Here is a 27,487-nt window from a genome sequence, read left to right on the forward strand (position 1 = left end):
CGTTTCTGCGTGGGTTTCACCCCCAATCCAAAGATGTGCAGAGTAGGTGGATTGGCCAGACTAAATCGCCCCTTAATTGGGAAACAAATAATTGGATACTCTAAATTTATTTTTTTTAAAGATGTGACGGTTAACTGGGGATGGGGAGTGGCCTAGGTAGGGTGCTCTTTGGGAGAGTCGGTGCTGACTCGATAGGCGGAATGGCCTCCTTCTGCACTGTAGGGGTTCTATGGCTTGTGGGATCTTGCTCTTTAAAATGTGGTGGCAACGCGCTTTGCATTGAAACAGTGAATATGCTTCAAAAGTACGTCACCAGCTGTAAACACTTTGGAACATTCTGCGGCTTTCAGAGCTGTTTTAAACCTAGAATTTCATTTCAACTTGCACTGATTTTCCATTAGTTTGCAATTTTCATTAACGATTCATAATTAATTAAAAAGAGCGAGAAGCAGGGCTGCAACAATGTGTTTGATAAAAGGTTTTTGCATATTTTATTATTTTCCTATGAAGCAATAAAAAACAGAAGTAAAATGTCTCTGTACGTACAATCAGCTGGGCTTTTCAAAAAAAAAAGAAAATTTGATATAAAGTCAAACAATTCTCCAGCCAAAATGCAAAAGTACAAATCTGTCCCAATATAGCAAAATAATGGATTGTTGAGAATCAATTATACAAAATGAAGAATTAAGATTATTATCATTTTTTAAAAATCAATTAGTACAATAGGGTTATTATAAATGCAAGGTAAGAGTTTGAAGTATATGGGCAAATTTTTTTCGATGTAAAGGCTCTCCTGGATAAACAATAGAGAATTTGGGTGGGGAAGTTCCACAGCACTTGTACAGTATCATAGATTTTCCATCCATTACAACTATTAGGCAGAAGATCAGACTCACCTGAGCTACTTCCTTTTCTTCTCCCCCCCCCCCCCCACCTCACAGGTTACAACCTCCAAACACAGGAAAATCCACCCCAAATTTTCTCGATTGGATGACCATTTATTCCGAGGCGACAAGATGAAACACTCTTTGGGAATTCTCAACCCGAGAGAACAACATCCGGCAAAAAGTCTAGCCAGCTCGAGGGTCCTCATTCTTTCAAACTGTTTGAGCAAATGTGCTATGAACAAGATACAAGCCGTCCACAGAATATGGAACAAAGGTAGACTGTTCAGCTCCTTCAAAGGTCAATCAGATCATGGGCGATCTGTACATGTATCTTAAATCCATCGACTTGGCTTGGCTTTGTACTTATTAATTCTCTTCTCAAACAAAAATCTAACTATCACAGTTTGAAATTTTCATTTTTTTGTCAGTGAAGGAGTTCCAGATTTCCATATTCGTTTGGAGCTTTTAGTATTCTCAACCTTAACATATTAAATACATGCCATACCCTATTAGTTCCATTGTGTAGCTTACTGTAGTTACATATAAAATCTGTAATTGCAGCTGCAATGGGAAGGTTGTAAAACAATATTAAGGAAAAGAACAATCAGCAAGTTGGGGAAGGATGAAATAACTTTGGGTAAAATGTTGACAATCGGCACTTGGCCTGAGATTCAGGAGGACTTCCATCGCAGTATTGACAATATCGCATGAATGGTGTAAAGTAAAGTGGCCACGAACGCAAACACCTGAAAGAGCGAGAGACAAGAATGTTTAATACAAAACTGATATCTTATGGCTTTGTGCAAACCTGCAACGTTTTAAAAGTGAGTTTTGACCAAGATTTAATTTATCACCCGGAAGCATTTTTGCTACTCAACAATTATTTCATGTGAGTCAGATATTTATCCCATGAGTAACTATAATAACCTTTATTGTCACAAGCAGGCTTCCATTAACACTGCAATGAAGTTACTGTGAAAATCCCCTAGTCGCCACATTCCGGCGCCTGTTCGGGTACACAGAGGGAGAATTCAGAATGTCTAATTCACCTAACAGCATGGCTTTCGAACTTGTGGGAGAAAACGGGAGCACCCGGAGAAAACCCACGCAGACACGGGGAGAACGTGTAGACTCCGCACAGAGAGTGACCCAAGCCGGGAATCGAATCTGGGACCCTGGACCTGTGAAGTAACAGTGCTAACCACTGTGCTACCGTGAACGGCAACTCAGCTTGACAGATGAGGCTGATGTGAGCATTAAACCTATCCTCAGCAATCTGATCACTTAGGATGGTAGCTGTCACCCCAAAGGGAAATAAAATCTCATCCAAGGTTCCAGCTCCAAATCATCACTATCCAGTGAACCCCTGCTGCATGGAAAATTATGTCAGAGACAGGAAGGAATTGCCATCAGTTCTGATGCTCTGAACACCATAACCACTGCCACTTTCATACCTCGGCACTTTCATACGTGGCAAGGACAGGCAATGAAGAAAATATTTTCACCGTCAATTATACAGAAATTTGTATCAGACCATAAGATGAAGGAGCAGAAGTAGGCCATTCAGCCCATCGAGTCTGCTCGGCCATTTAATGAGATTGTGACTGATCTGATATAATCCTCAACTCCACTTTCCCACTTTATCCCCATAACTCTTGATTCCCTTAAAAATGTCTATCTCAGCCTTGAACATACTAAACAACCCAGCTTCCATAGCCCTCTGCGGCAAAGAACTCTACAGATTCACTACCCTCTGAGAGAAGAAATTCCTCCTCATCTCTGTCTGAAATGGGTGACCCTTTACTCTGAGATTAGGCCCTCTGGGCCCAGACTTTCCCACAAGGGGAAACAACCTCTCAGCATCTACCCTGTTCAGCCCCCCTGAGAATCCTATATATCTCAATAAGGTTGCCTCTCATTCTTCTAAACTCCAGTGAGTACAGGCCCAAACTACTCAACTTCTCCTCATAAGAAAATCCCTCCATACTCGGGATCAACCTAGGGCTGCCTCCAATGCCAGTGTATCTTTCCTTACATAGGGGAGCCAAAACTGTTCACAGTATTCCAGTTGTGGTCTAACGAGTGCCTGGTGTAGTTTTAGCAAGACTTCCCTATTTTTACACTACTTTGAAATAAAGGCCAACGTTCCATTTGCCTTCCCTATTACCTGCGGAACTTGCATGCTAGCTTTTTGTGATTAATGCACGGGGCCCCCAAATCCCCCCTGTGCTGCAGCTTTCTGCAGTCTTTCTCCATTTAAATAAAATTAGCTCTTTTATTCTTCCTGCCAGACTGCATAACTTCCCATTTCTGTATCCACTTCTGCATTTGTGAACAAGCTTTACACTAGGGAAGATAAACCTTTCGGATTTAGCCATGTACTGTGGAATTTTTCAAGTTCCGCGAAGGTGGGTAATATACTAAAAAGCTCATAAGAAGGGAGAAATTGAATTTTGAGAGAAAACTTGCATGTAGTACAAAAACAAACAGTAAGAGTTTCTGTGGATGTACAAATAGGAAGTGAGCAGCTACTTTAATGTGGGATCTCTACTGGACGAGGCTTGTAACAGCAATCAAAGAAATGGCGGATATGCTAAGTAAATGTTTTGCATCAGTCTTCATTGTGGAAGTAATTGCACATATCCCTAAGATATCAAATGGGTTAATTTTAAATAACATGGTCGAACTTACAAAAATCCTAATCACAAGTGATAAAGTATTCGAGAAACTTAAGGGGCTAAAGGCGGACAAGTCACCAGAACCCGATGAACTGCATGCTAGGGTTTTAATGGAAGCGATAGCACAGACATTGGACCCGTTGGTTGAAATTATTTGTAACCCGGTGAATTCCGGGAGGGTACCAGAGATTGGAAAACAGCCAATGTGACTCTCTTGTTCAAAAAGGGGGAAAGGCAGAAGGCAGGGAACTTTAGAATAATAATAATCATTGCTTATTGTCACAAGTAGGCTTCAAATGAAGTTACTGTGAAAAACCCCTCGTCGCCACATTCCGGCGCCTGTTCGGGGAGGCCGGTACGGGAATTGAACTGCTGGTCTTGTTCTGCATTACAAGCCACTTAGTTTATCATCTATTATTGACAAGATGCTGGAGTCAATAATCAAAGAGAAAATAGCTAATCATTTAGGGAAGCTGAATATAATCAAACAGAGTCAACATGGTTTTAAGAAAGGTAAATTATGTTCTGACAAATATGCTTGAATTCTTTGACGATGTAACAGAGCGGGTGGATAGTGGGGAACCTGTTGATATAGTGTATTTAGATTTCTAAAAGGCATTTGACAGGGTGCCGCATAAGGGGACAGAGCATAAAGTAAAAGCCCATGGAATTGGAGGGAGTGCGTCAGCATGGATTGAAAACTGGCTGTCACACAGAAGGCAGAGAGTTGGAATAAATGGGTCCTTCTCATGAGTGGAAAGATGTAACTCACGGCTGAGGACCCGGGTTCGATCCCGGCCCCGGGTCACTGTCCGTGTGGAGTTTTTCCCATTCTCACCGTGTCTGCGTGGGTCTCACCCCCACACCCCAAAGATATGCAGGGTAGGTGGATTAGCCACGCTAAATTGCCCCTTAATTAAGAAAAAAAAGAATTGGGTACTTTACATTTTTTTTAAAAAGGACACATGTAACTAGTGGAGGACCACAGAGATCAGTTCTTGGCCCATGATTGCTCGCTATTTACATTAATGTCCTGAAAGAAGAAACAGAATGTACGTTTCCAAATTTGTCGATGATACGAAAATAGGTGACGTGAATGTAGCGATGAGGATATTGTGATTCTGAAACAGGACACAGAAAGATTAAGATTGTGTGAAAACGTGGCAAATGGAATTTAATGTGGGGAAGTGTGAAGTCATGTACTTCAGTAGGAGGAATCAAAAGGCAGATTATTATCTAAATGGAGAGAGACTGCAGGTGAGTGAAGTACAGAGGGATCTCGGTGTTCTGGTGCATGAATCACAAAAAGCTGGCAGGCAGGTTCAACGCACAGGTAAGAAGCATATGGCATTTTGACCTTTATTGCAAAGAGTTTAAAAATAGGGAGATTTTGTTGCAATTGTACAGGGTGCTGGTGAGGCATCACCTGGAATACTGTGTATAGTTTTGGTCCCCCTACCTAAAAAAGGATATAATAACATTGGAGGTAGTCCGAAGGGGATTCACTGGGCTAATTCCTGGGATGAGGGGGTTGTCCTATCAAGAGAGACTAAATAGTCTGGGTCTGTATTCCTTGGAGTTTAGAAGAGTGAGGGGTGACCTTATTCAGAGGGGGCTTGTAAAGGTAGATGAGCTGTTTTCACTAGTGGAAGATTCTCGAACAAGGGGACATAACTACAAGATAAAGGGCCGGTCATTTAAAATTGAGATGACAGAAATGTCTTCTTGCAGAGGGTGGTGAATCTCTGGAACTCTGCCCCGGAGGGTGGTGGAGGCTCGATCTTTAGAAGTATTTAAAGTGGAGGTGGATAAATATTTGATGGATCAGGGAACGGAGGGCTATGGGGAAATGGCACAGAAAAATGTAAATAGATGACAATTGCCCACAGTAGCATATGAGACCTAAGAAAATATCTTAAAGCAACAAAAGTGGGGAGGGGGATCAAGGAAGGGGTGTGGGTTGATACCAATGGAAATTTCTCGTATATTGTACCCGATGCACATGCATCTGTACAGTGTATAAAAACTGCAATAAAAACAATGTCAAAAATAAATTTGGACCAGCCTCCTACTGTGTGCTACGGCGCAGGCTATGGGCAGGAACAAATATAACTAAAACCATTGTCGATTGTTGTAAAAACCCATCTAGTTCACTAATGTCCTTTAGGAAAGGAGATCTGCTGCCCCTACCTGGTCTGGCCTAAATGTGACTCCAGACTCACAGCAATGGGGTTGACTCTTAAATACTCTCTGAAATTGCTGCGCAAGCCACTCAGTTCAAGGGCAATTAAGAATGGGCAATAAATGCTGGCCCAGCCCAGCGACACCCACATTTTAAAAAATTGTTTGACAGTGTATGCCTCAGACACAATCCAGATGGAAGAGTTTTCAGTGTTAGCCTACATTGGCAACCTAACTAAGACACTGAAAACAGATCATCTCCTCAGACAAAGGCACCAGTCACCACAGCACCGAGATGTACAAACCAGGGACTAGTCGCTTTGATCCCCGGTCTGCGTTGGGTTTGCTGGTGCAGCTGTGGCAGTAGATCAGCTGCTACATCAGTCTCAGTCAGTCTAGAGAAACAAGCCAGCCAGCTTCTTGGTCCCAAACATAATCTGGAGACTCTAATTGGATATGTGAAGACCCAGGCTCAGGTGTGGAGAACATCACCTTTAGAACTGTAAATGGTAGTGTTAACGACTAAAGTAGGTATTGATAGTGGCGTAAAGATAAGATAGCTTTTTTGTGCGGTGCATTTCAGATGACAAGACACAGCATTTGGTGGAGGGGGGAATTCTCCTTGCACGCCACTCAGAAATATTTCCTAATTATCTCAATGCTGTGTCCTCTTGTTACTGATCCTCCTGTCTGTAGAAACATTTCTCCCTAAATGCTCCATCCAAACCCACGATAGTTCTGACCATCTCAGTTATAGGGAGGCACGGTGGCATGGTGGTTAGCACTGCTGCCTCACAGCTCCAAGCCATTGGTTCAATTCCGGCCTCGGGTTACTGTCTGCGTGGAGTTTGCGTGGGTTTCCTCCGGGTGCTCCTGTTTCCCCCCACAGTCCAACGATGTGCAGGTTAGGTGGATTGGCCATGCTAAATTGCCCCTTTGTGTCCAAAAGCTTAGGTGGGGTCACTGGGTTACGGGCATAGGGTGGGAGGCGTGGGCTTAGGTAGGGTGCTCTTTCCAAGGGCCGGTGCAGACCCGATGGGTCAAAAGGCCTCTTTCTGCACTGTACATTCTAAATTCTATTAACTGTACCCCAGCAAACTGAGGAGCGATGGCAAGAGAATTAGCATTTTGTACAGAGCATATTATTTTTGCAAGCAAAATAACTTGTTCACTTAACCATCATTTCAAATTTTTGCATTGTCAGGTGGAGTTACTCCAGTAAAGCTAGATGTGTGGCTAGTTCTGGGGTACAAGCCTACAATGCCTCATTACGGCCCATAGCCTTGTGCACTCAGTTATTTCTTGACACCGCCTGGAGTGAAGACTGACATTTGTGACCTCAGGAGGAGGCCAAGGTGCATAATTTATTCTGCACGTCTGCCTGAGGGCATTTGCAAATGCTCCAGTCTTTGCTGACCCCCACCAAGATAAGGATGTTCATGGAGTTCCCCCCTCCTCTTTTCCGTTCGCTACTTAAATGCCCACCGTCACCCACGACTGGATGTGGCAGTCTGCAGCGCTTTCTGATCTGTGGGGTTTGCTTGGCTCTGTCTGTAGAATGCCACTGCTGTTTAGCATGCCTGCAGTCATGTAGCTTCACCAAGTTGGCACCTCATTTTTAGATACACCTGCCGCTCCCCCTGACATGCTCTCCTATATTCCTTGTTAAACCTCATTCATAGAATCTCTACAGTGCAGAAGGAGCCCATTCAGCCCATCGAGTCTGCACCAACCATTTGAAAGACAACCCTACCTAGGCCTAATCCCCTGCCCTATTCTTACAACCCCACCCTAAGTGGCAATTTAGCATGGCCAATCTACCTAACCTGCACATCTTTGGACTATGGGAGGAAACGGGAGCACCCGGATGATTTGTTATGTTCTCGGTGTAACATAAGCGGCTTCCTTGTGGTGCACTTGACAAAGGAAGGTTCGGACGTGGAGATAACTTCAACACGTTTATTAAACTATTTACACTTCTATTACTCGGGTTCGACACTACTGCTAATCCTACTATAGCTACCCAGACTGACTAACCAGTTGCTGCAATCCACGTGGTGGGTGTAATATTGAATCAACCCTGTGTCTCTACTCACTGACTGTCTCCACTGGAAAGAGGCAGATCATGTGTGTGGTGTCCTTTATATATGGGTTGGTGTAATGCCCCCCTGTGGTCGTGTCACCTCCTTGTGTATCGTGAATGTCTATTGGTCGTGTCCTATCTACTTGATCTATTGGTTGAGTGTGTGTGATGTCACTGGTGCTCCCTCTAGTGCCTAGCTAGCCTACATGCATTTACATTGATGCACATCACCACACCGGAGGAAACCCACACAAGCACGAGAATGTGCAAACTCCACACAGCCAGTCACCCAAGGTCAGAATCGAATCTGGGCCCCTGGCGCTGCGAGGCAGCAGTGCTAACCACTGTGCTACCATGACACACTTATTGTTCGTTAATATTGTGCAGTTTTGAGTTCCGGGTGCGGCGATGACCAGCTAAGTCGCACGTTTCGGCAGCTCCCGGTGGAACGGACTTTTGGGCTCTTAATGAGAGCCCCAATGGCAATTTTAACGGCTAAAAGCACTCTGCGGTAAACCAGAAGGGAATCCCCCCTGGATACGGATGGAAAAAGGAGAGGAAAGTGGCCGAATTGCGGTGGATCCTTTAGAGCAGCGGCAAGGAAGGCAAGCAAAAACCAAGATGGCGTTGGAAGGTGGCAGTTTAATATGGGGCCCTGAACAACACGAGTTTTTGAAACGCTGCATGGAAGAGCTTAAAAAGGAGATGAAGAAGGAGCTGTTGGCCCCGATATTACAGGCGATTGAAGGGCTAAAAGATGAGCAAAAGACCCAGGAGCGGGAGCTTCGGGTCGTGAAGGCAAAGGCTGCCGAGAACGAGGACGATATACAGGGCCTGGTGGTGAAGACGGAGATGCACGAGGCACACCATAAACGATGTGTGGAAAGGCTGGAGGTGCTGGAGAATAATGCGAGGAGGAAGAATTTAAGGATTCTTGGTCTTCCTGAAGGTGCAGAAGGGACGTCGGGGCATATGTGAGCACGATGCTGCACTCGTTGATGGGATCGGAGGCCCCGACGGGTCCGCTGGAGGTGGAGGGAGCCTATCGAGTTATGGCGCGAAGACCGAGGGCTGGAGAAATTCCTCGAGCCATAGTGGTGAGATTCCTCCGTTTTAAGGACAGAGAGATGGTCCTAAGATGGGCAAAGAAAACTCGGAGCAGTAGGTGGGAGAACGCGGTGATCCGCGTATATCAAGACTGGAGTGCGGAGGTGGCGAGAAGGAGGGCGAGCTTTAATCGGGCCAAGGCGGTGCTTCATAAAAAGAAGATCAAATTTGGAATGCTGCAGCCGGCAAGTCTGTGGGTCACATATCAAGGGAAGCACCACTACTTTGAAACGGCGGATGAGGCGTGGACATTTATTGTTGAAGAGAAATTGGAATAAGTGGGTTATTAAAAAAGAACGTTTGAGACAAAGTGGTGGGGCGAATATGGGGGGAAAAAGGGGGGAGAGATGATTTTTATGTTGTTAATCCTGCGACCGGTAACTTTTCTCTCTTCCACAGGTTGTGGGGGAGGGAGGAAGGGAGGTGGAGGAGCTGGGGCGTTGGCCATTGGGGGCGGGGCCAAAAGGGAAGCGCGGGCTTTGTTCCCGCGCTATGATAATTATGGCCGGAATAGGGAAGCAGGAAGGAGGGGGCGTTGCACGGTGCGAGCCGAGGTCACGGGGGGAAGCCGAGGTCGGCCAGAGTTTGCTGACTTCTGGGAGCAACATGGGGGGTGTAACTACGCTAGTGGGGGATCTAGCAGGGGGGGGGGGGGGGGTGGGAGGGGGGATTTACTGGGTTGCTGCTGCTGGGGAGAAGGGGGAGCTGGTATGGGGTGGGGTGGGCGGGGCGGGGGGGGTACCGCCTGGGGGGGGACGCAGCTGCGTGGGAACCGGGTGAGGAGCTGGATAAAAGGGGATGGCTAATCGACAAGGGGGGTGGGTAAAGAGCCCCCCAACCCGGCTGATCACGTGGAATGTGAGAGGGCTGAACGGGCCGATAAAGAGGGCACGGGTACTCGTACACCTAAAGAAACTTTAGGCAGATGTGGTTATGTTACAGGAGACGCATTTGAAACTGATAGACCAGATTAGACTACGTAAAGGATAGGTGGGGCAGGTGTTTCATCCGGGGCTAGATGCGAAAAACAGGGGGGTGGCTATATTAGTGGGGAAGCGGGTAATGTTTGAGGCAAAGACCATAGTGGCGGATAGTGGGGGCAGATACGTGATGGTGAGTGGCAAATTACAGGGGGAGGCGGTGGTCTTAGTGAACGTATATGCCCCGAACTGGGATGATGCCAACTTTATGAGGCGCATGTTAGGACGTATCCCGGACCTAGAGGTGGGGAAGTTGGTAATGGGTGGAGATTTTAACACGGTGCTGGAACCAGGGCTGGACAGATCGAGGTCCAGGACTGGAAAGAGGCCGGCAGCAGCCAAGGTGCTTAAAGACTTTATGGAGCAGATGGGAGGAGTAGACCCATGGAGATTTAGTAGACCTAGGAGTAAGGAGTTTTCGTTTTTCTCCTATGTCTACAAAGTTTATTCGCGAATAGACTTTTTTGTTTTGGGAAGGGCGTTGATCCCGAAGGTGAGGGGGATGGAGTATATGGCTATAGCTATTTCAGATCACGCTCCATATTGGGTGGACTTGGAGATAGGGGAGGAAAAAGAACGGCGTCCACCCTGGAGAATGGACATGGGACTAATGTCGGATAAGGGGGTGTGTCTAAGGGTGAGGGGGTGTATTGAAAAGTACTTGGAACTCAATGATAATGGGGAGGTCCAGGTGGGAGTGGTCTGGGAGGCGCTGAAGGCAGTGGTTAGAGGGGAGCTGATATCAATCAGGGCACATAAAGGAAAGCAGGAGAGTAGAGAACGGGAGCGGATGCTGCAAGAACTTCTGAGGGTGGACAGGCAATATGCGGAGGCACCGGAGGAGGGACTGTACAGGGAAAGGCAAAGGCTACACGTAGAATTTGATTTGCTGACTACGGGTACTGCAGAGGCACAGTGGAGGAAGGCACAGGGTGTACAATACGAATATGGGGAGAAGGCGAGCAGGTTGCTGGTCCACCAATTGAGGAAAAGGGGAGCAGCGAGGGAAATAGGGGGAGTGAGGGATGAGGAGGGAGAGATGGAGCGGGGAGCGGAGAGAGTGAATGGAGTGTTCAAGGCATTCTATAAAAGATTATACGAAGCTCAGCCCCCGGATGGGAAGGAGAGAATGATGTGTTTTCTGGACCAGCTGGAATTTCCTAAGGTGGAGGAGCAGGAGAGGGAGCACAGATCGAAATGGAGGAAGTAGTGAAAGGAATTAGGAGCATGCAGGCGGGGAAGGCCCCAGGACCGGATGGATTCCCAGTTGAATTTTACAGGGAATATGTGGACTTGCTCGCCCCGCTACTGATGAGAACCTTTAATGAGGCGAGGGAAAGGGGACAGCTGCCCCCGACTATGTCAGAGGCAACGATATCGCTTCTCCTAAAGAAAGAAAAAGATCCGCTGCAATGCGGGTCCTATAGACCTATTTCCCTCCTAAATGTAGACGCTAAGATTCTGGCCAAGGTAATGGCAATGAGGATAGAGGATTGTGTCCCGGGGGTGGTCCATGAGGACCAAACTGGGTTTGTGAAGGGGAGACAGCTGAATACGAATATACGGAGGCTGCTAGGGGTAATGATGATGCCCCCACCAGAGGGGGAAGCGGAGATCGTGGTGGCGATGGATGCCGAGAAAGCATTTGATAGAGTGGAGTGGGATTATTTGTGGGAGGTGTTGAGGAGATTTGGCTTTGGAGATGAGTATATTAGATGGGTACAGCTGCTGTATAGGGCCCCGATGGCGAGAGTGGTCACGAATGGACGGGGGTCTGCATATTTTCAGCTCCATAGAGGGACGAGGCAGGGATGTCCTCTGTCCCCATTATTGTTTGCACTGGCGATTGAGCCCCTGGCAATAGCATTGAGGGGTTCCAGGAAGTGGAGGGGAGTACTCAGGGGAGGAGAAGAACACCGGGTATCTCTGTATGCGGACGATTTGTTGTTGTATGTGGCGGACCCGGCGGAGGGGATGCCAGAGATAATGCGGATACTTGGGGAGTGTGGAGAATTTTCAGGATATAAACTGAACATGGGGAAAAGTGAGTTGTTTGTGGTGCATCCAGGGGGGCAGAGCAGAGAAATAGAGGACTTACCGCTGAGGAAGGTAACAAGGGACTTTCGCTACTTGGGGATCAAGATAGCCAAGAATTGGGGTACATTGCATAGGTTAAATTTAACGCGATTGGTGGAACAGATGGAGGAGGACTTCAAGAGATGGGACATGGTATCCCTGTCACTGGCAGGGAGGGTGCAGGCGGTTAAAATGGTGGTCCTCCCGAGATTCCCTTTTGTGTTTCAGTGCCTCCCGGTGGTGATCACGAAGGCTTTTTTCAAAAGGATTGAGAAGAATATCATGAGTTGTGTGTGGGCCGGGAAGACCCCGAGAGTGAGGAGGGGATTTTTGCAGCGTAGTAGGGATAGGGGGGGGCTGGCACTACCGAGCCTAAGTGAGTACTACTGGGCCGCCAATATCTCAATGGTATGTAAGTGGATGGGAGAAGAGGAGGGAGCGGCGTGGAAGAGATTGGAGAGGGCGTCCTGCAGGGGGACTAGCCTACAAGCTATGGTGACGGCGCCGTTGCCGTTCTCACCGAAGAAATACACCACAAGCCCGGTGGTGGTGGCTACTCTGAAAATCTGGGGGCAGTGGAGACGTCATAGGGGTAAGACGGGAGCCTCGGTGTGGTCCCCGATAAGAAATAACCATAGGTTTGCTCCGGGGAGAATGGATGGTGGATTTGGAACATGGCAAAGAGCAGGAGTAACACAATTGAGAGATCTGTTTGTAGATGGGGCGTTTGCAAGTCTGGGAGCGCTGACCGAAAAATATGGGTTGCCCCAAGGGAATGCATTCCGGTATATGCAACTGAGGGCTTTTGCGAGGCAACAGGTGAGGGAATTCTCGCAGCTCCCGACGCAGGAGGTGCAGGACAGAGTGATCTCAAAGACATGGGTGGCGGACGGTAAGGTATCAGACATATATAGGGAAATGAGGGACGAGGGGGAGATTATGGTAGATGAGCTGAAAGGGAAATGGGAAGAGGAGCTGGGGGAGGAGATTGAGGAGGGGCTGTGGGCTGATGCCCTACGTAGGGTAAACTCATCGTCCTCGTGTGCCAGGCTAAGCCTGATACAATTTAAGGTGTTACACAGGGCGCATATGACTGGAGCACGGCTCAGTAAATGTTTTGGAGTAGAGGATTGGTGTGCGAGATGCTCGAGAAGCCCAGCGAATCACACCCACATGTTCTGGTCATGTCCGGCACTACAGGGGTTTTGGGTGGGGGTGACAAAGGTGCTTTCGAAGGTGGTGGGGGTCCAGGTCGAACCAAGCTGGGGGGTTGGCTATATTCGGGGTTGCAGAGGAGCCGGGAGTGCAGGAGGCGAGAGAGGCTGATGTTTTGGCCTTTGCGTCCCTAATAGCCCGGCGCAGGATACTGTTGATGTGGAAGGAAGCCAAGCCCCCGGGTGTGGAGACCTGGATAAATGACATGGCAGGGTTTATAAAGTTGGAACGGATTAAGTTCGTCCTAAGGGGATCGGCTCAAGGGTTCACCAGGCGGTGGCAACCGTTCGTCGAATACCTCACAGAAAGATAGCGGGAATGGAAAACAAGACAGCAGCAGCAACCCGGGGGGGTGGGGACAAGGCAGTTGCCATTTAGTTTTGTTTTTTAATTTTGATGTTGTTTTATATTATTTATTTCTTGTTTAAAACTGGCCATTGTTATTTATATTGTTATATTACTGTGTAAAGGATACACAATGTACTGTCATGGTTGGCCAAAAATTTTGAATAATATATATATTTTTTTAAAATATTGTGCAGTTTGATAGCACTATACTCAAAATAGACTTATTTTGTCTATTTATTAAAAATTGTCTCATTATAGCAATAACCTTTATTAGTGTCACAAGTAGGCTTACATTAACGCTGCAATGAAGTTACTGTGAAAATCCCCTCGTCGCCACATTCCGGCGCCTGTTCGGGTTCACTGAGGGAGAATTCAGAATGTCCAATTCACCTAACAACACGGGCGCGATTCTCCGCTCCCGCGCCGGTTGGGAGAATCCCCTGGCACGCCATTTGTCCCCGCGACGCCAGTCCGACGCCCTCCCGCGATTCACCCAAGCTGCGAGACGGCCCCGTCGAGTTCTGCGCGGCGCAGGCCGGAGAATCGCCCGGGACACCCAAAATGGCGATTCTACGCTACACCTGCTATTCTCCGGCCCGGATGGGCCGAGCGGCCTGCCCAAAACGGCGGCTTCCCGCCGGCGCCATCCACACCTGGTCGCTGCCGGCGGGAACAGCGCGGGAACGCTGGGGGGAAGACGGCCTGTGGGGGGGGCGAAGGGGATTCTTTCACCGGGGTAGGACTCAAAAGGGGCCTGGCCCGCGATTGGTGCCCACCGATCGGCGGGCCGGCCTCTCTGAAGGAGGACCTCCTTTCCTCCGCGCCCCGCAAGATCCATCCAACATCTTCTTGCGGGGCGGCCTCGGGGAGGACAGCAACCACGCATGCGCGGGTGACGCCAGTTACGCCTTTTACGCGGCACCAATGCCAGGCGCGCGCGGACGACGCTGCTTTCGCGACACGCCCCCCGAGTTTCTTGCGGCCCCGATCCTAGCCCATTTTCGGGCCCTGAATCAGTCGAGATCGGGGTCGTTTCGCGCCGTTGTGAACCTCGTCGGAGTTCACGACGGCGAGGGCACTTAGTCGCGGGAGCAGAGAATTGCGCATCACGTCTTTCGAGGCTTGTGGGAGGAAACCGGAGCACCCGGAGGAAACCCACGCAGACACGGGGAGAACGTGCAGACTCCACACAGACAGTGACCCAAACCGGGAATCGAACCCGAGTCCCTGGCTCTGTGAAGCAACAGTGCTAACCACTGTGCTACCGTGCTGCCTCAAGTATACAGTGCAAATTTTGTACAATTCGGAGAGAATATATCAACAAAAGAATGGTGACTTACTGTGGCGGCAATGTTGATTTTGAAATGTTTTGAAACCTGGAAGGCGCCGAGCCTCATGTCACTGGCCTGCAAAACTGCAATACTTAAATAGAACAAAGCTGCAGTGAAGTGGTAGAAGACATCCTGAAAGAGAAGAAGAAGCAAAGAATGATCCCAATTCACACAATCATTTCACAATCAGCTTCCTCAAAGGTTCAGTAGGTAAATGCACTGCTCACTGAGAAAAGCCAAAGCGTTTCCAGTCGGAACACTGCAATGGTTGACTCACGTTAGGCACCCTGGGGGCAGCAGGGTGGTGCAGTGGGTTAGCCCTGCTGCCTCACAGCATCGAGGTCCCAGGTTCGATCCCGGCTCACTGTCCGTGTGGAGTTTGCACATTCTCCCCCTGTTTGCGTGGGTTTCACCCCCACAACCCAAAGATGTGCAGGTTAGGTGGATTGGCCACGCTAAATTGCCCCTTAATTGGAAAAGATTTATTTTAAAAAAAGGTTAGTCACCCTGAACATTATCTATGATTCTAATCTAATAAAAACCCGAGGAAAAGCACGCTTAAGGTCAACAACAGTCAAATAAACCTCATTGAATAGCTCCACACATGAATAATGGCAAGGTACTTGTGGGCAGCAGGTGCCCACAGAACTGTAAGCCTTATTAATAATAATCCTTATTAGTGTCACAAGTAGGCTTACATTAACACTGCAATGAAGTTACTGTGAAAAGCCCCTAGTCGTCACACTCCGACGCCTGTTCGGGTACATAGAGGGAGAATTCAGAATGTCCAATTCAGCTAACAGGCACGTCTTTCGGGACTTGTGGGAGGAAACCGGAGCACCCGGAGGAGACCCAAGCAGACACGGGGAGAACGTGCAGACTCCACACAGACAGTGACCCGACCAGGAATCGACCCCCGGACCCTGGATCTGTGAAGCAACAGTGCTAACCACTGTGCTACCGTGCCGCCTAGGTGGAGGGCTGGAGAGGTGGGAGAAAACTAAAGAGACAAAAATAATATTAGTACCCATTTACAGAATATAATAGCAATGCTCACATATAATTGTCCCTGTACATTTTTTCTAACAGCATTATGACATCATAAAATTTTATATTTCTTGTATTAATTTGCTTTTCATAATACTTTTACATTAAAATGTTTGCATGTAGGCATATTGAAATAACTGCAAAATCTGGGCAGTTATCTAGGGTCAAGCTAGAAGCTATCAAATATGGTGTTCATAGAATTTTACAGCACAAAACATAGCCTGTGCTATCTCTCCCATAGTTCAATACGAGTCAATCAGTTCCACTTCCCCGCTCTTTTTTCTTAATCCTTTCCAAGTATTTAACCATTCCCCTCTAAAAGGTGCCACAGATTCTGCTCCCATCATTGTTCCTGCCCATGCCCTCTGCAGCGTCGCTGGGTCAAAAGCCTAGAACTCCCTCCCTAACAGCAGGGTGGATGTACCTACACCACATGAGTGCAGCAGTTGAAGGAGGCAGCTCATCACCACTGTCTCGAGGGCAATTAGGGATGGGCAGAAAATGCTGGCTTAGCCACATCCTGCAAACGAATAACAATGGGCGGCGGCACAATGGCACAGGGGCTGGAACTGGTGCCCCACAGCGCCAAGGACCTGGGTTCAATTCCGACCTTGGGTCACTGTCTGTGTGCAGTTTGCACGTCGTCCTCATGTCTGCGCGGGTTTCCTCCGGGTGCTCCGGTTTCCTCCCACAGTCCAAAGATCGGCCATGCTAAATTGCCCCTTGGTGTCCAACAGTTAGGAGGGGTTATGGAGTTACGGGGATTGGGCCTAGGTAAGGTGCTCTTTCAGAGGGTTGGTGCAGACCCAATGGGCCGAATGGTCCCCTTCTGCGCTGTAGGGATTCTATGAATTCTGTGAAACCACAATTCCATATCCTAACAATTGTTTGCACGTATATAACAAATCTAATCTGGCCTATCATTCTTAAACTATTATGGGTACCTCATAACCAAATCACTCCTCACATTTAGTTTACCAAAAACAACAGCAATAATAAGAATCTTTATTAGTGTCACAAGTGGGCTTACATTAACACTGCAATGAAGTTACTGTGAAAAGCCCCTAGTCGCCAAACTCCGGCGCCTGTTCTGGTACAGAGCGAGAATTCAGAATGTCCAATTCAACTAACAAGCACTCTTTTGGGACTAATGGGAGGTAACCCGAGGAAACCCACGCAGACACGGGGAGAATGTGCAGACTCCGCACAGACAGTGACCCAAGCCGGGAATCGAACCCAGCTCCCTGGCGCTGGCGACAGTGCTAACCATTGTGCTACCGTGCCGCCCTACCTCTTTAACTCCAAACAGTTCTTTAATTTCAAGGCAGGCAAAATACTGCGGATGCTGGAAATGTGAAATAAAAACAACAAGTGCTGGGAATAGGTCAGGGAGGATCTGTGGAGGGCGACTGGTCGATTCGAGGTGACCTTTCACAAGAGCAGGTGATGGCCGGTGAAAGGTTATCCCAACCCAGAACGCGGAGTATTTCCTGCCAATCCTTCTCGTTTCATTTTTTTTATTTCTTCGCCTTCAACCACAGCCTCAACCAAAATTCAGTTTTGTTTCCATTCCAATAGGAAATTGAGGATGTACCTCCAGCTGAATCGCCCTGAGCAAATTTTAACATTGAGCTTCCATGGGTGGCAACGGTGAAACTCACCTCATAAATGTCTGCAAAGCGGGGCAAAGGGCAAGAAAAACTGTGCAGCGAGGGTGTGCTACCGTGCCCCCCGTAGGAATATAGGTCACCCCAATAAAGTGCTGCTTAGTAATATCTTGCAACACAAACAGAAGTCTTTTATATTTTCACGCACTCTTGAAATGCTACTCACTGGGACAGAAATGTCCACATGATTTCGCCGAAATATCGAAAACAGAATCCTTTACCTTTCTGCCTGGCCTGGACCAGGTTTCGATATCTGGGGGTCCAGGTAGCTCGGATTGGGGGCGGATCCGTAAATTGAATTATATCAGCCTAGTGAGTGGGGTCAAGGCTGACTTGTAAGGGCGGGACAGCTTCCCATTGTCCTTGGCACGCCCGGTTCAATCAAGATGAACGTCCTGCCAAGATTCCAGTTCCTATCTTAGTGTTTTCCGGTATTTCTATCCAAGTTATTTTTTGAGGGGCTGGAGGTGGGGGCGGAGGGGAGAGTTGAAAGAGAATTTCGGGCTCTTGGGTTACGACTCGTATGGATAACTCCAGGTCGAAATTTTGTTGGGTGGATGTTTCCGCCATCATCCTTGCTGGCGAGGATTCTTTCCTGTTCGGAGTCAGAGGAGGGTAAAACAACCAGCATATATGGATGTATTTTGGGGGAGGATCTGGTCTCAGTTCAAGGAGTGAAGACAAGGTGGGAAGAGGAGCTGGGGCCTACATTGGAGGAGGAGGTGTGGAGTGAGGCCCTTCGCAGTGAATGCCATAGCATCATGTGAGAGGCTGAGTCTGATCCAGCTCAAGGTAGTGTTTAGGACACACCTCACCAAAGCCAGGATGGGTCATTTCTTTGCAGGGGAGTTGAGGATAGATACGAGCGTTGTTCGAGTGGGCCCACTAATCACACGCAAATGTTCTAGTCCTATCCCAAGCTTGTGGGTTTTCAAACACCATGTCAGCGATCCTGAACATTGAGCTGGGGCCCTGTTCTTTAGTGGCTGTATTTGGGGTCTCGGATGTGTCGGAGCTGCAGATGGACGCAGGAGCAGAAGTCCTTGCCTTCACCTCGTTGGTTGCTCGGAGGCGCGCCCTTTTGAGTTGGAGGCTGGTGACCCCACCAAGTTCTTTGGCATGGCTAGGGGACTTAATGGAGCTTTTGTGCCTCAAGAAGGTCAAATATACCCTGAGGGGATCTATTGAAGGGTTTTACCGGCGATGGCAAGCAGGAATTGGTCACTGTTAGCTGCTAGAGGGGGGGGGGGGGGGGGGGGGGGGGGTGGCGCAAATGGGGGGAAGGGGGGCTTGTTTCAATTTAGGAGTGGTTTGCACAGATTAGGGTCTTGTTTTCTTTCTTAGTTTATTGGTGTTTGTATTTTTGTATAAAATGACAAAAGCTTAATATGTTTTTCAATAGAATCCTTGCGAAGTGGGTCGACACAATAAAATCCGTACAGGTGTGTTTATGACCGATTTTATTAAGCAACGTACACATATATAGATATATATGTTTTTAATACGTCGTTATGGCACAATCTGCTCTACTGGCAGGATCACGGAATCAGTGAGTCAAAATCAATGTTGATTATTCTGTACTTAGCCACTGGTGAGGCTGCAAATGCCCATGGGGCTGTGCCTTGGCATGAGCAGCCTTGCCAACATTTAGGATGTTGTTCAAGATTAGTTACATAGAAGACAGGTTGATAGGGTTGTGAAGAAGGCCTATGGAGTGTTGGCCTTTATTGGTAGAGGGATTGAGTTCCGGAGTCGGGAGGTCATGTTGCAGCTGTACAGAACTCTGGTACGGCCGCATTTGGAGTATTGCGTACAGTTCTGGTCACCGCATTATAGGAAGGACGTGGAGGCTTTGGAGCGGGTGCAGAGGAGATTTACCAGGATGTTGCCTGGTATGGAGGGAAAATCTTATGAGGAAAGGCTGATGGACTTGAGGTTGTTTTCGTTGGAGAGAAGAAGGGTAAGAGGAGACTTAATAGAGGCATACAAAATGATCAGGGGGTTGGATAGGGTGGACAGTGAGAGCCTTCTCCCGCGGATGGATATGGCTGGCACGAGGGGACATAACTTTAAAGTGAGGGGTAATAGATATAGGACAGAGGTCAGAGGTAGGTTCTTTACGCAAAGAGTAGTGAGGCCGTGGAATGCCCTACCTGCTACAGTAGTGAACTCGCCAACATTGAGGGCATTTAAAAGTTTATTGGATAAACATATGGATGATAATGGTATAGTGTAGGTTAGATGGCTTTTGTTTCGGTGCAACATCGTGGGCCGAAGGGCCTGTACTGCGCTGTATTGTTCTATGTTCTATGTTCTATAGGAACTGAAGGAGGCCTTTTTGGCCCTTCGAGCCTGCTCCCCCATTCATCACGACCATGGCTGATCAAAACCTTAATATGCTTTTCAATAGAATCCTTGTGAAGTGGATCTACAGGAGTTGGTGGGTAACATCAACCTACCCACCCAGCAGGCATAGGGCAGGCAATTAAAATTGGGAGTTCAGTCAGACCACTCCGTTCTTGTTGGAAGCCATTGTGGTCACCATTCTATCCCCATTTCCTGTGTCTTAAAGGCATGTGGTAAAACCTGTGATTTTTGAGTAGCGTTCCCCCTGGATTGAAATATCATGTTAAGTAAAGAATGCCAGCATGTCAGTTTTGTCGCTGAGGTTAGCGAATTTGCAAGGGAACTGCTCTGTGGCGCAATACAGAGCCCGTAGACATACCACTGCAATCCAACAGGATGAACAGTTCTGAACTCCAGCCATGTACAGGATGAGCAGCAACGTGGTGATGACAAAGCAGAAGACCGAAACAAACATCACCCATCCTTGATCAGTTGCAAATGAAACTCGAGCCGAAGCCACAAGGATCCAAACCAGGCCGCCAAAAACCTAGAAATACAGAAACAAACAAAAACATCATAGTTAGTTAGGTATGAAATGCACACACCCCTTGTGCTTTTTGCATTTTGGCTTTTTGGTAGAATAGTGGATTGTACTCCACAGTGAATTCTGGACCAACTTCACTTCTTGATTTGCAGTCAACAAAGTCCTTTCTCTAAGTCTGTACTGGATGCCATCTTGCTTCCCTTTGCACACAATTTTAAACTCTTCTGTACCATAGGAGAGGCAGTGGCGTAGCGGTATTGTCACTGGACTAGTAAACCAGGGACCCAGAGTAATGCTCTGGGGACCCAGGTTCAAATCCTGCCACTGCAGATGGTGAAATTTGAATTCAATGAAAAAACAACTAACGATGGCCATGAAACCATTGTCGTATAAACTCATCTGGTTCACTGATGTCCTTTAGGGAAAGAAATCTGTCATCCTTATCCCGTCTGGCCGACATATGACAGCAATGTCTCCGCAGCCTGCGATGCCATGAACAAATTTTAAAAAAGCATGACTGAGCTATTTCTCACCAAATGGCTGACATCAACAGGACCCAAGTCACTGGTTACTGATGTATATAACCTATCTGGTCACTGAAATGAAGCTTGCTGTTATCTCAGTAATGAAGCTGGTGGGTTTATTGTGGACAAAAAAGATGCGAAATGCAAACCATGTATCATTCCATTTGCTGACTATCCAAAGATGTGCAGGGGGATTGGCCATGCCAAATTGCCCCTTAGTGTCCAAAGACATGTAGGTATGGGTGAGGTTTTGGGGATAGGGTGCAGTGGTCCTGTGCAGTGCAGTGCAGATAGTGAGCCGAGGTAGGGTGCTCTGTTCAAGGGTTGGTGCATACTTCTTTTTTAAAAATCCAATTAAGGGTCAATTTAGCGTGGCCAATACACCTACCCTGCACATCTTTGGGTTGTGGTGGTGAAACCCACGCAGACACGGGGAGAACGTGCAAACTCCACAGGGACCCGGGGCAGAATTGAACCATGAGGCAGCAGTACTCCACCGTGCCGCCCTGGGTTGGTGCAGACTCGATGGCCTCCTTCTGCACCGTAGGGATTCTATGCTATTCATGACTTGACATTGCCTGCCACCTTCAGAAGCTGCTAGAACCCATCATGATACACTATCGATCACTGCAAGGAACGCAGCAGTTCAAAGTTCACCATTGTAAAACTACAGGACCTGACTTTGAACTCCTGTGATCTGTGGAAAGAAAGTTCTCGTGAGAAAGTGACAAAACTCTGAACTCGACTGCTCAGGGGGCACGGTGGAAATCAACAATCTTGATTCATTTTAAAAGAAAAGTAGCTAGAATTCTTTCTGAGATAACATTATTTGCTCAGATGGAACATAAAAAGTGGTATGGACTGACTGAGCAAATGTTGTTCCCTGTTGAAGTATTTCTCTAGAATGCTTCTCGTGAGCATTTTTGTACCTTATTGGTCTGTAAATTGGTCAAGAGAGCAGCTCACATGACTAAGTGGTCTGTAAGCATCCTCACACTCGTGTCACTGTTATAAGGATATGCAGCAAAAGATTTGGGCACACAGCGAAATTCCAGAAGCAGCAATATAAACTAAAAGCAGGAGGAGGTCCCTGCTACGCCGTTCAATAAAATCACGGCTAATCTGGCTGTGCTGTTAAATCCACAGTCCTGCCAGCCCGTGATAACCTTTGCCGCCCTTGTTAGCAAAGAATTTATCTACCTCTGCCATAAAAACATCCATTGAGGGCAGCACGGTGGCACAGTGGGTTAGCACTGCGGCCTCACGGCGCCGAGGTCCCGGGATCGATCCCGGCTCTGAGTCACTGTCCGGGTGGAGTTTGCGCATTCTCCCTGTGTTTGAGTGGGTTTCGCCCCCACAACCCAAAAATGTGCAAGCTAGGTGGATTGGCCACGCTAAATTGCCCCTTAATTGGAAAAAATGAATTGGGTACACTAAATTTAAAAAAATAAATACATCCATTGGCCCTGTCTCCACCACTCTCACGAGAAGAGAGTTCCAAAGACTCACGGCCCTCAGAGAAAATATTTCTTCTCATCGCCTTTCTTAAATGGGAGATCCCAATGTGATAATGGTCAGATAATCCATTTTTTGTGATGTTTATTGAGGGGCATATATTGGCCAGGGCACCCGTGTTCCTCTTCACATTGGGCCAGGGCACATTTTGTACCCACCTGAGGGGGCATCCGGCTCTCAGCTTAATGAAAGATGGTAGCTCAGGGCAGTGCAGAATATTTACTGGAATGTTTGGTCACTGGAGTGTATGTAACCCACAATCTTCTAACTCCGAGGAGGGCTTGCTAACAACTGGGCCACAATTGACAGCTTCATTTAATTGGAGGCTAACAAGATCATTTCAACAAAAGCAAAATGCTGCGGATGCTGCATCTTTCAAATAAAAATAAATACAGAAACAGAGTTTACGCCGAGTCCACGTGACTTCTTCAGAGCTGGGAGACCCAAAATGCTAACGTCGCTCCTCTTTCCAAAGATGCTGCCAGACTGCCTGAGGTTTTGCAGCAGTTTCTTTGCTATATTGTGAAGAGATCATTAGTTCCCTCATTTAAATGTATTGCTGCCTTCAGGGCATTGAATGCATTGCTTCTCTCATTCTTTTAGAGAAAAAATGTCACAACGTTTCCCTTCCTCTGTTCCGCATGCCATGAATTCCTATTGGCCCAGAGTTCCACATTCACCCTCCAGTCTTATGCCCAGGGGACCAATCCATTAGAACCATTGAATCACAGGGCGGCACGGTGACACAGTGGTTAGCACTGCTGCCTCACGGCACCGAGGACCCAGGTTCGATCCCGGCCCTGGGTCACTGTCCGTGTGGAGTTTGCACATTCTCCCCGTGTCTGTCTGGGTCTCACCCCCACAACCCAAAGATGTGCAGGTTAGGTGGATTGGCCACTCTAAATTACCCCTTAATTGGATAAAAAATAATTAGATATTCTAAATTAATATTTTTTTTAAAACATTGAATCCCGACTGTGCAGAAGGAGACCATTCGGCCCATCGAATCCTTACCAATCCTCTAAAAGAGCACCCTATCTGGGATGTACATACATTTGCATATTATTCTCACTCAAGAGGTTAATAAGTTAATTTCAGAAAGATGAGGTTTGGCAAAACAATAAACTGAAATTCGAAAATGTTGAGGTTTTTTTGGTTACTATATTTTTATTCAGAGTTTTTCAATTTTTACAAATAACGCACCAAATCCTCAGGATTGGTACGGCACAGCATTAGTGCCTCAGCAAACATAAATAGGGATACAGTGAAAGGATACAGCACACAAGGGAGCCATTCGGCCCATCTTGACCATGCCAACAGGAGGGCAATAATAATCTTTATTGTCACAAGTAGGCTTACATTAACACTGCAATGAACCCAAAGAGGTGCAGGGTAGGTGGATTGGCCACGCTAACTTGCCCCTTAATTGGAAAAAGTAATTGGGTTATCTAAAAAAAAATTTTTAATAACATCTTTTCCTCGGATATAAGACGTGTCTGTATGTTTGCAGGAGCCGGTCGATAGTTCTTTCACCCCAAAATAACGGGGGAGGGAAAGTACAGAAGAAATTCGCTAAGGAACGCTGAGGGAAGGAACAATTGCTGAACGAATGTAAAGCAATAAATTGCGGGGTTAAAAAAAAGAGTAAACTCGAAGCAGAATTTTGCAGTGAAACTCAGCTGGGCTGACAGGAATTTTGGAAACTGTTTCTGGGGGGGGGGGGGTCGGGTAGAGGCACTTCGCAGGCCCTGGGGCCGCACCTTGGACACACCTGCTCGACTGTGAAGCAGCAGCATGGGTGAGGGTGTAGTCAGGCATCACACACCCAATAGCCACACACACACACACACATACACTACGACCAGACGTGACTAGCTGCCGATGGGCAGCCTCTCGGCCAGGCTTTTACTTCTCAACTTGGATCTTGTATGTCTCTCTTGTGGAGACCATGAATTGGATTCAATATGAATTTGAATTGCTTTTTGGAGCAAGCAATTATTTGAATGAAGGGCTTGCCCTGTCCACTCTGCGCATTGGCTTTGTAACTTTAAGAATGGAGCAGGGGTCGAAAACGGAGGGGCCCCCCAGCTTCAAATAATTCAGTTATTTGCTATATCCTTTCCCGTGGCTGGGGAGCAGGTTTGGGGGGTTTTAAGCTGCTTTGTGGGCACTGGTTGCTGTTTAACTGTCACCTTGCTCGACGGAATGCAGAGTCGATATCATTTGCATTCGGTGGGGTGGGGGAGTGGGCTGACTTTGGGTCAAACCCGATATTCAACAATCTGCTGCAGTTTCCATTTAAAATGTGGTGATAGGGAGTAGCTTTACAGTCGAAGTGTATTTTTTTTTTGGTTGCTGTTTTAAGTTCTCCGGTGCAGTTTCTATAACCGTACAGGCAAGCATGTGACTTCCTCTCAAACACCCTGCCGGCCCACGTGCATTTACTGCCAACACATTCCTGCCTGGAGATGAATGGGTTTTCTGCGGGGGTGGGGTGGGGGGGGGTGGTGGGGGAGAGGTAACCAACCTGCAGTCCGGCCTCATGGACTTGTTTTGTTTCAGGTTGTGTGCTTTTTTTTTTAATTTAGAGTACCCAATTCATTTTTTCCAATTAAGGGGCAATTTTTTTCCCGACCAGTGCTATTCTCTCTTGATTTTTAAAAAATAATTATGTTCATTCCTCACTCCTTTCCCTTATTCTCCTTTGTTCTCTGCAGAGCAGGCGGGGGGGAGGGGGGGACGACGACACCTGATTGAGGTGTATAAAATCATGAGGGACGTAGATAGGGAGGGTCTTTTCTACTTTGTTGATGGGTTAAAAACCGGGGGAGGGGGCAGTGCGGGAGTGGTGGGGTGGGGGATGGCGACATAGATTTAAGGTTTAGAAGGGATTTGAGAAAAAACATTTTTACCCACATGGTGGTGCGAATCTGGAACTCCCTGCCTGAAAAGGTGGTAGAGGTGGGAACTCTAACATAATTTGAGAACAGTACGAAGTCTTACAACACCAGGTTAAAGTCCAACAGGTTTGTTTCGATGTCACTAGCTTTCGGAGCGCTGCTCCTTCCTCAGGTGAATGAAGAGGTTTGTTCCAGAAACACATATATAGACAAATTCAAAGATGCCAAACAATGCTTGGAATGCGAGCATTAGCAGGTGATTAAATCTTTACAGATCCAGAGATGGGGTAACCCCAGGTTAAAGAGGTGTGAATTGTACCAAGCCAGGACAGTTGGTAGGATTTCGCAGGCCAGATGGTGGGGGATGAATGTAATGCGACATGAATCCCAGGTCCCGGTTGAGGACCTTCAGGACGCGCGACAACGCAGAATCGCCGAGCAGAAACTTATAGCCAAGTTCCGCACACATGAGTGCGGCCTCAACCGGGACCTGGGATTCATGTCGCATTACATTCATCCCCCACCATCTGGCCTGCGAAATCCTACCAACTGTCCTGGCTTGGTACAATTCACACCTCTTTAACCTGGGGTTACCCCATCTCTGGATCTGTAAAGATTTAATCACCTGCTAATGCTCGCATTCCAAGCATTGTTTGGCATCTTTGAATTTGTCTATATATGTGTTTCTGGAACAGACCTCTTCATTCACCTGAGGAAGGAGCAGCGCTCCGAAAGCTAGTGACATCGAAACAAACCTGTTGGACTTTAACCTGGTGTTGTAAGACTTCGTACTGTGCTCACCCCAGTCCAACGCCGGCATCTCCACATCATAATTTGAGAAGCATTTAGACGAGCAGTTCAAACACCAGAGCACACAAGGCTAGATTTTAGATTAGATTTAGATTTATTGTCGCGTGTACTGAGATACAGTGAAAAGTATTGTACCAAGTGCTGGGAAATGGGATTAAAATAGAGAGATAGCAGTGGGTAGACTGCAGCCTCACGGCACTGAGTTCCCAGGTTCGATCTCGGCTCTGGGTCACTGTCCATGTGGAGTTTGCACATTCTCCCCCTGTTTGTGTGGGTTTCGCCCCCACAACCCAAAGATGTGCAGGCTAGGTGGATTGGCCATGCTAAATTGCCCTTTAATTGGAAAAATGAATTGGATACTCTAAATTTATTTTTAAAATAGAGAGATAGGTGCTTGATGGCCAGTGCAGGAATGATGGGCCGAAGGGCCTGTTTCTGGGCTGTAAAACTCTCTCCCCCACCCTTTTGGCCCCCTCCCACTTTCCTGCTCTCTACTTTCCTCCATTCTCCCTCCTCCACTGTTACTCTGCCGTTGCCCCTCTTCTGTATGTTCTGATATCTCATATTAACCAGATCTTTTGTATCCCTTTCTATCAGGCACATTCATATGCCCCTCTCACACACTTCTCCCTATAAATTTACCTGTATTCCTCTGTCACCCTACTGGACTAACAAGCACCCACTGCAACAATGCACGGTATAAATGCAAATACACATCTGCCCAAAGCAACGTAACAACATCAAATAATGTTACTCACAAACTCGACGAACATCAGGATCTCAGGAAATGTTATGCACACTTTTACACCAGATGGTATGGGACTCGATGAAGTAGATGGAGCTGACATGGTCCTTACTTGCTGCAGACACCAAGTTAGTGAAAGATTGCCTGGCTGGTACAAACAGTCACAGTCAAGCGACCCTCTGCAATCGTAGTCTTAGTCAAGTGTGTACCAGCATTGATATAGCAGGGCCAGTTTGAAGGTGTGTCACACAGAATTAATCATTCCTCCCCAAACCTTTCATCATTTGCTGCAACACCCGCCTCTCAAGTGAGATGGAGGAGTGGGGGGAGGGGATTCTGTTTAAATGTTTGAGGTGAGTACTTACCTACTTCCCTTTGGCTCAATTCACTGAGTCGTCTTACTGTTGTTTCCCTGTGAAAGATTAAAGCTGCTGAATAGAGGTTTATCCATACCGCAAAGTGTGGACAGTGCATTTTGTTTTACGTGACATCTTTCGAGCAAC

At 47.3% G+C, this 27,487-nt stretch overlaps 1 protein-coding gene across 1 annotated transcript; it reads right to left on the reverse strand.

Moving 5' to 3' along the window:
- Positions 1-467: 467 nt before the first annotated feature.
- Positions 468-27,149, reverse strand: LOC140411061 (myelin and lymphocyte protein-like). Its single transcript, XM_072500062.1, has 4 exons — positions 26,998-27,149; positions 20,326-20,493; positions 14,896-15,018; positions 468-1,633 (listed from the first exon to the last, which is right to left on the reverse strand). The coding sequence occupies exons 1-4, from the start codon at positions 27,085-27,087 to the stop codon at positions 1,559-1,561; spliced, it is 456 nt and encodes a 151-aa protein (XP_072356163.1). The 5' UTR covers positions 27,088-27,149; the 3' UTR covers positions 468-1,558.
- Between the last annotated feature and the right edge of the window lie 338 nt (positions 27,150-27,487).

Source organism: Scyliorhinus torazame, chromosome 4, assembly GCF_047496885.1.
Source record: "Scyliorhinus torazame isolate Kashiwa2021f chromosome 4, sScyTor2.1, whole genome shotgun sequence".
Taxonomy (NCBI): Eukaryota; Metazoa; Chordata; class Chondrichthyes; order Carcharhiniformes; family Scyliorhinidae; genus Scyliorhinus; species Scyliorhinus torazame.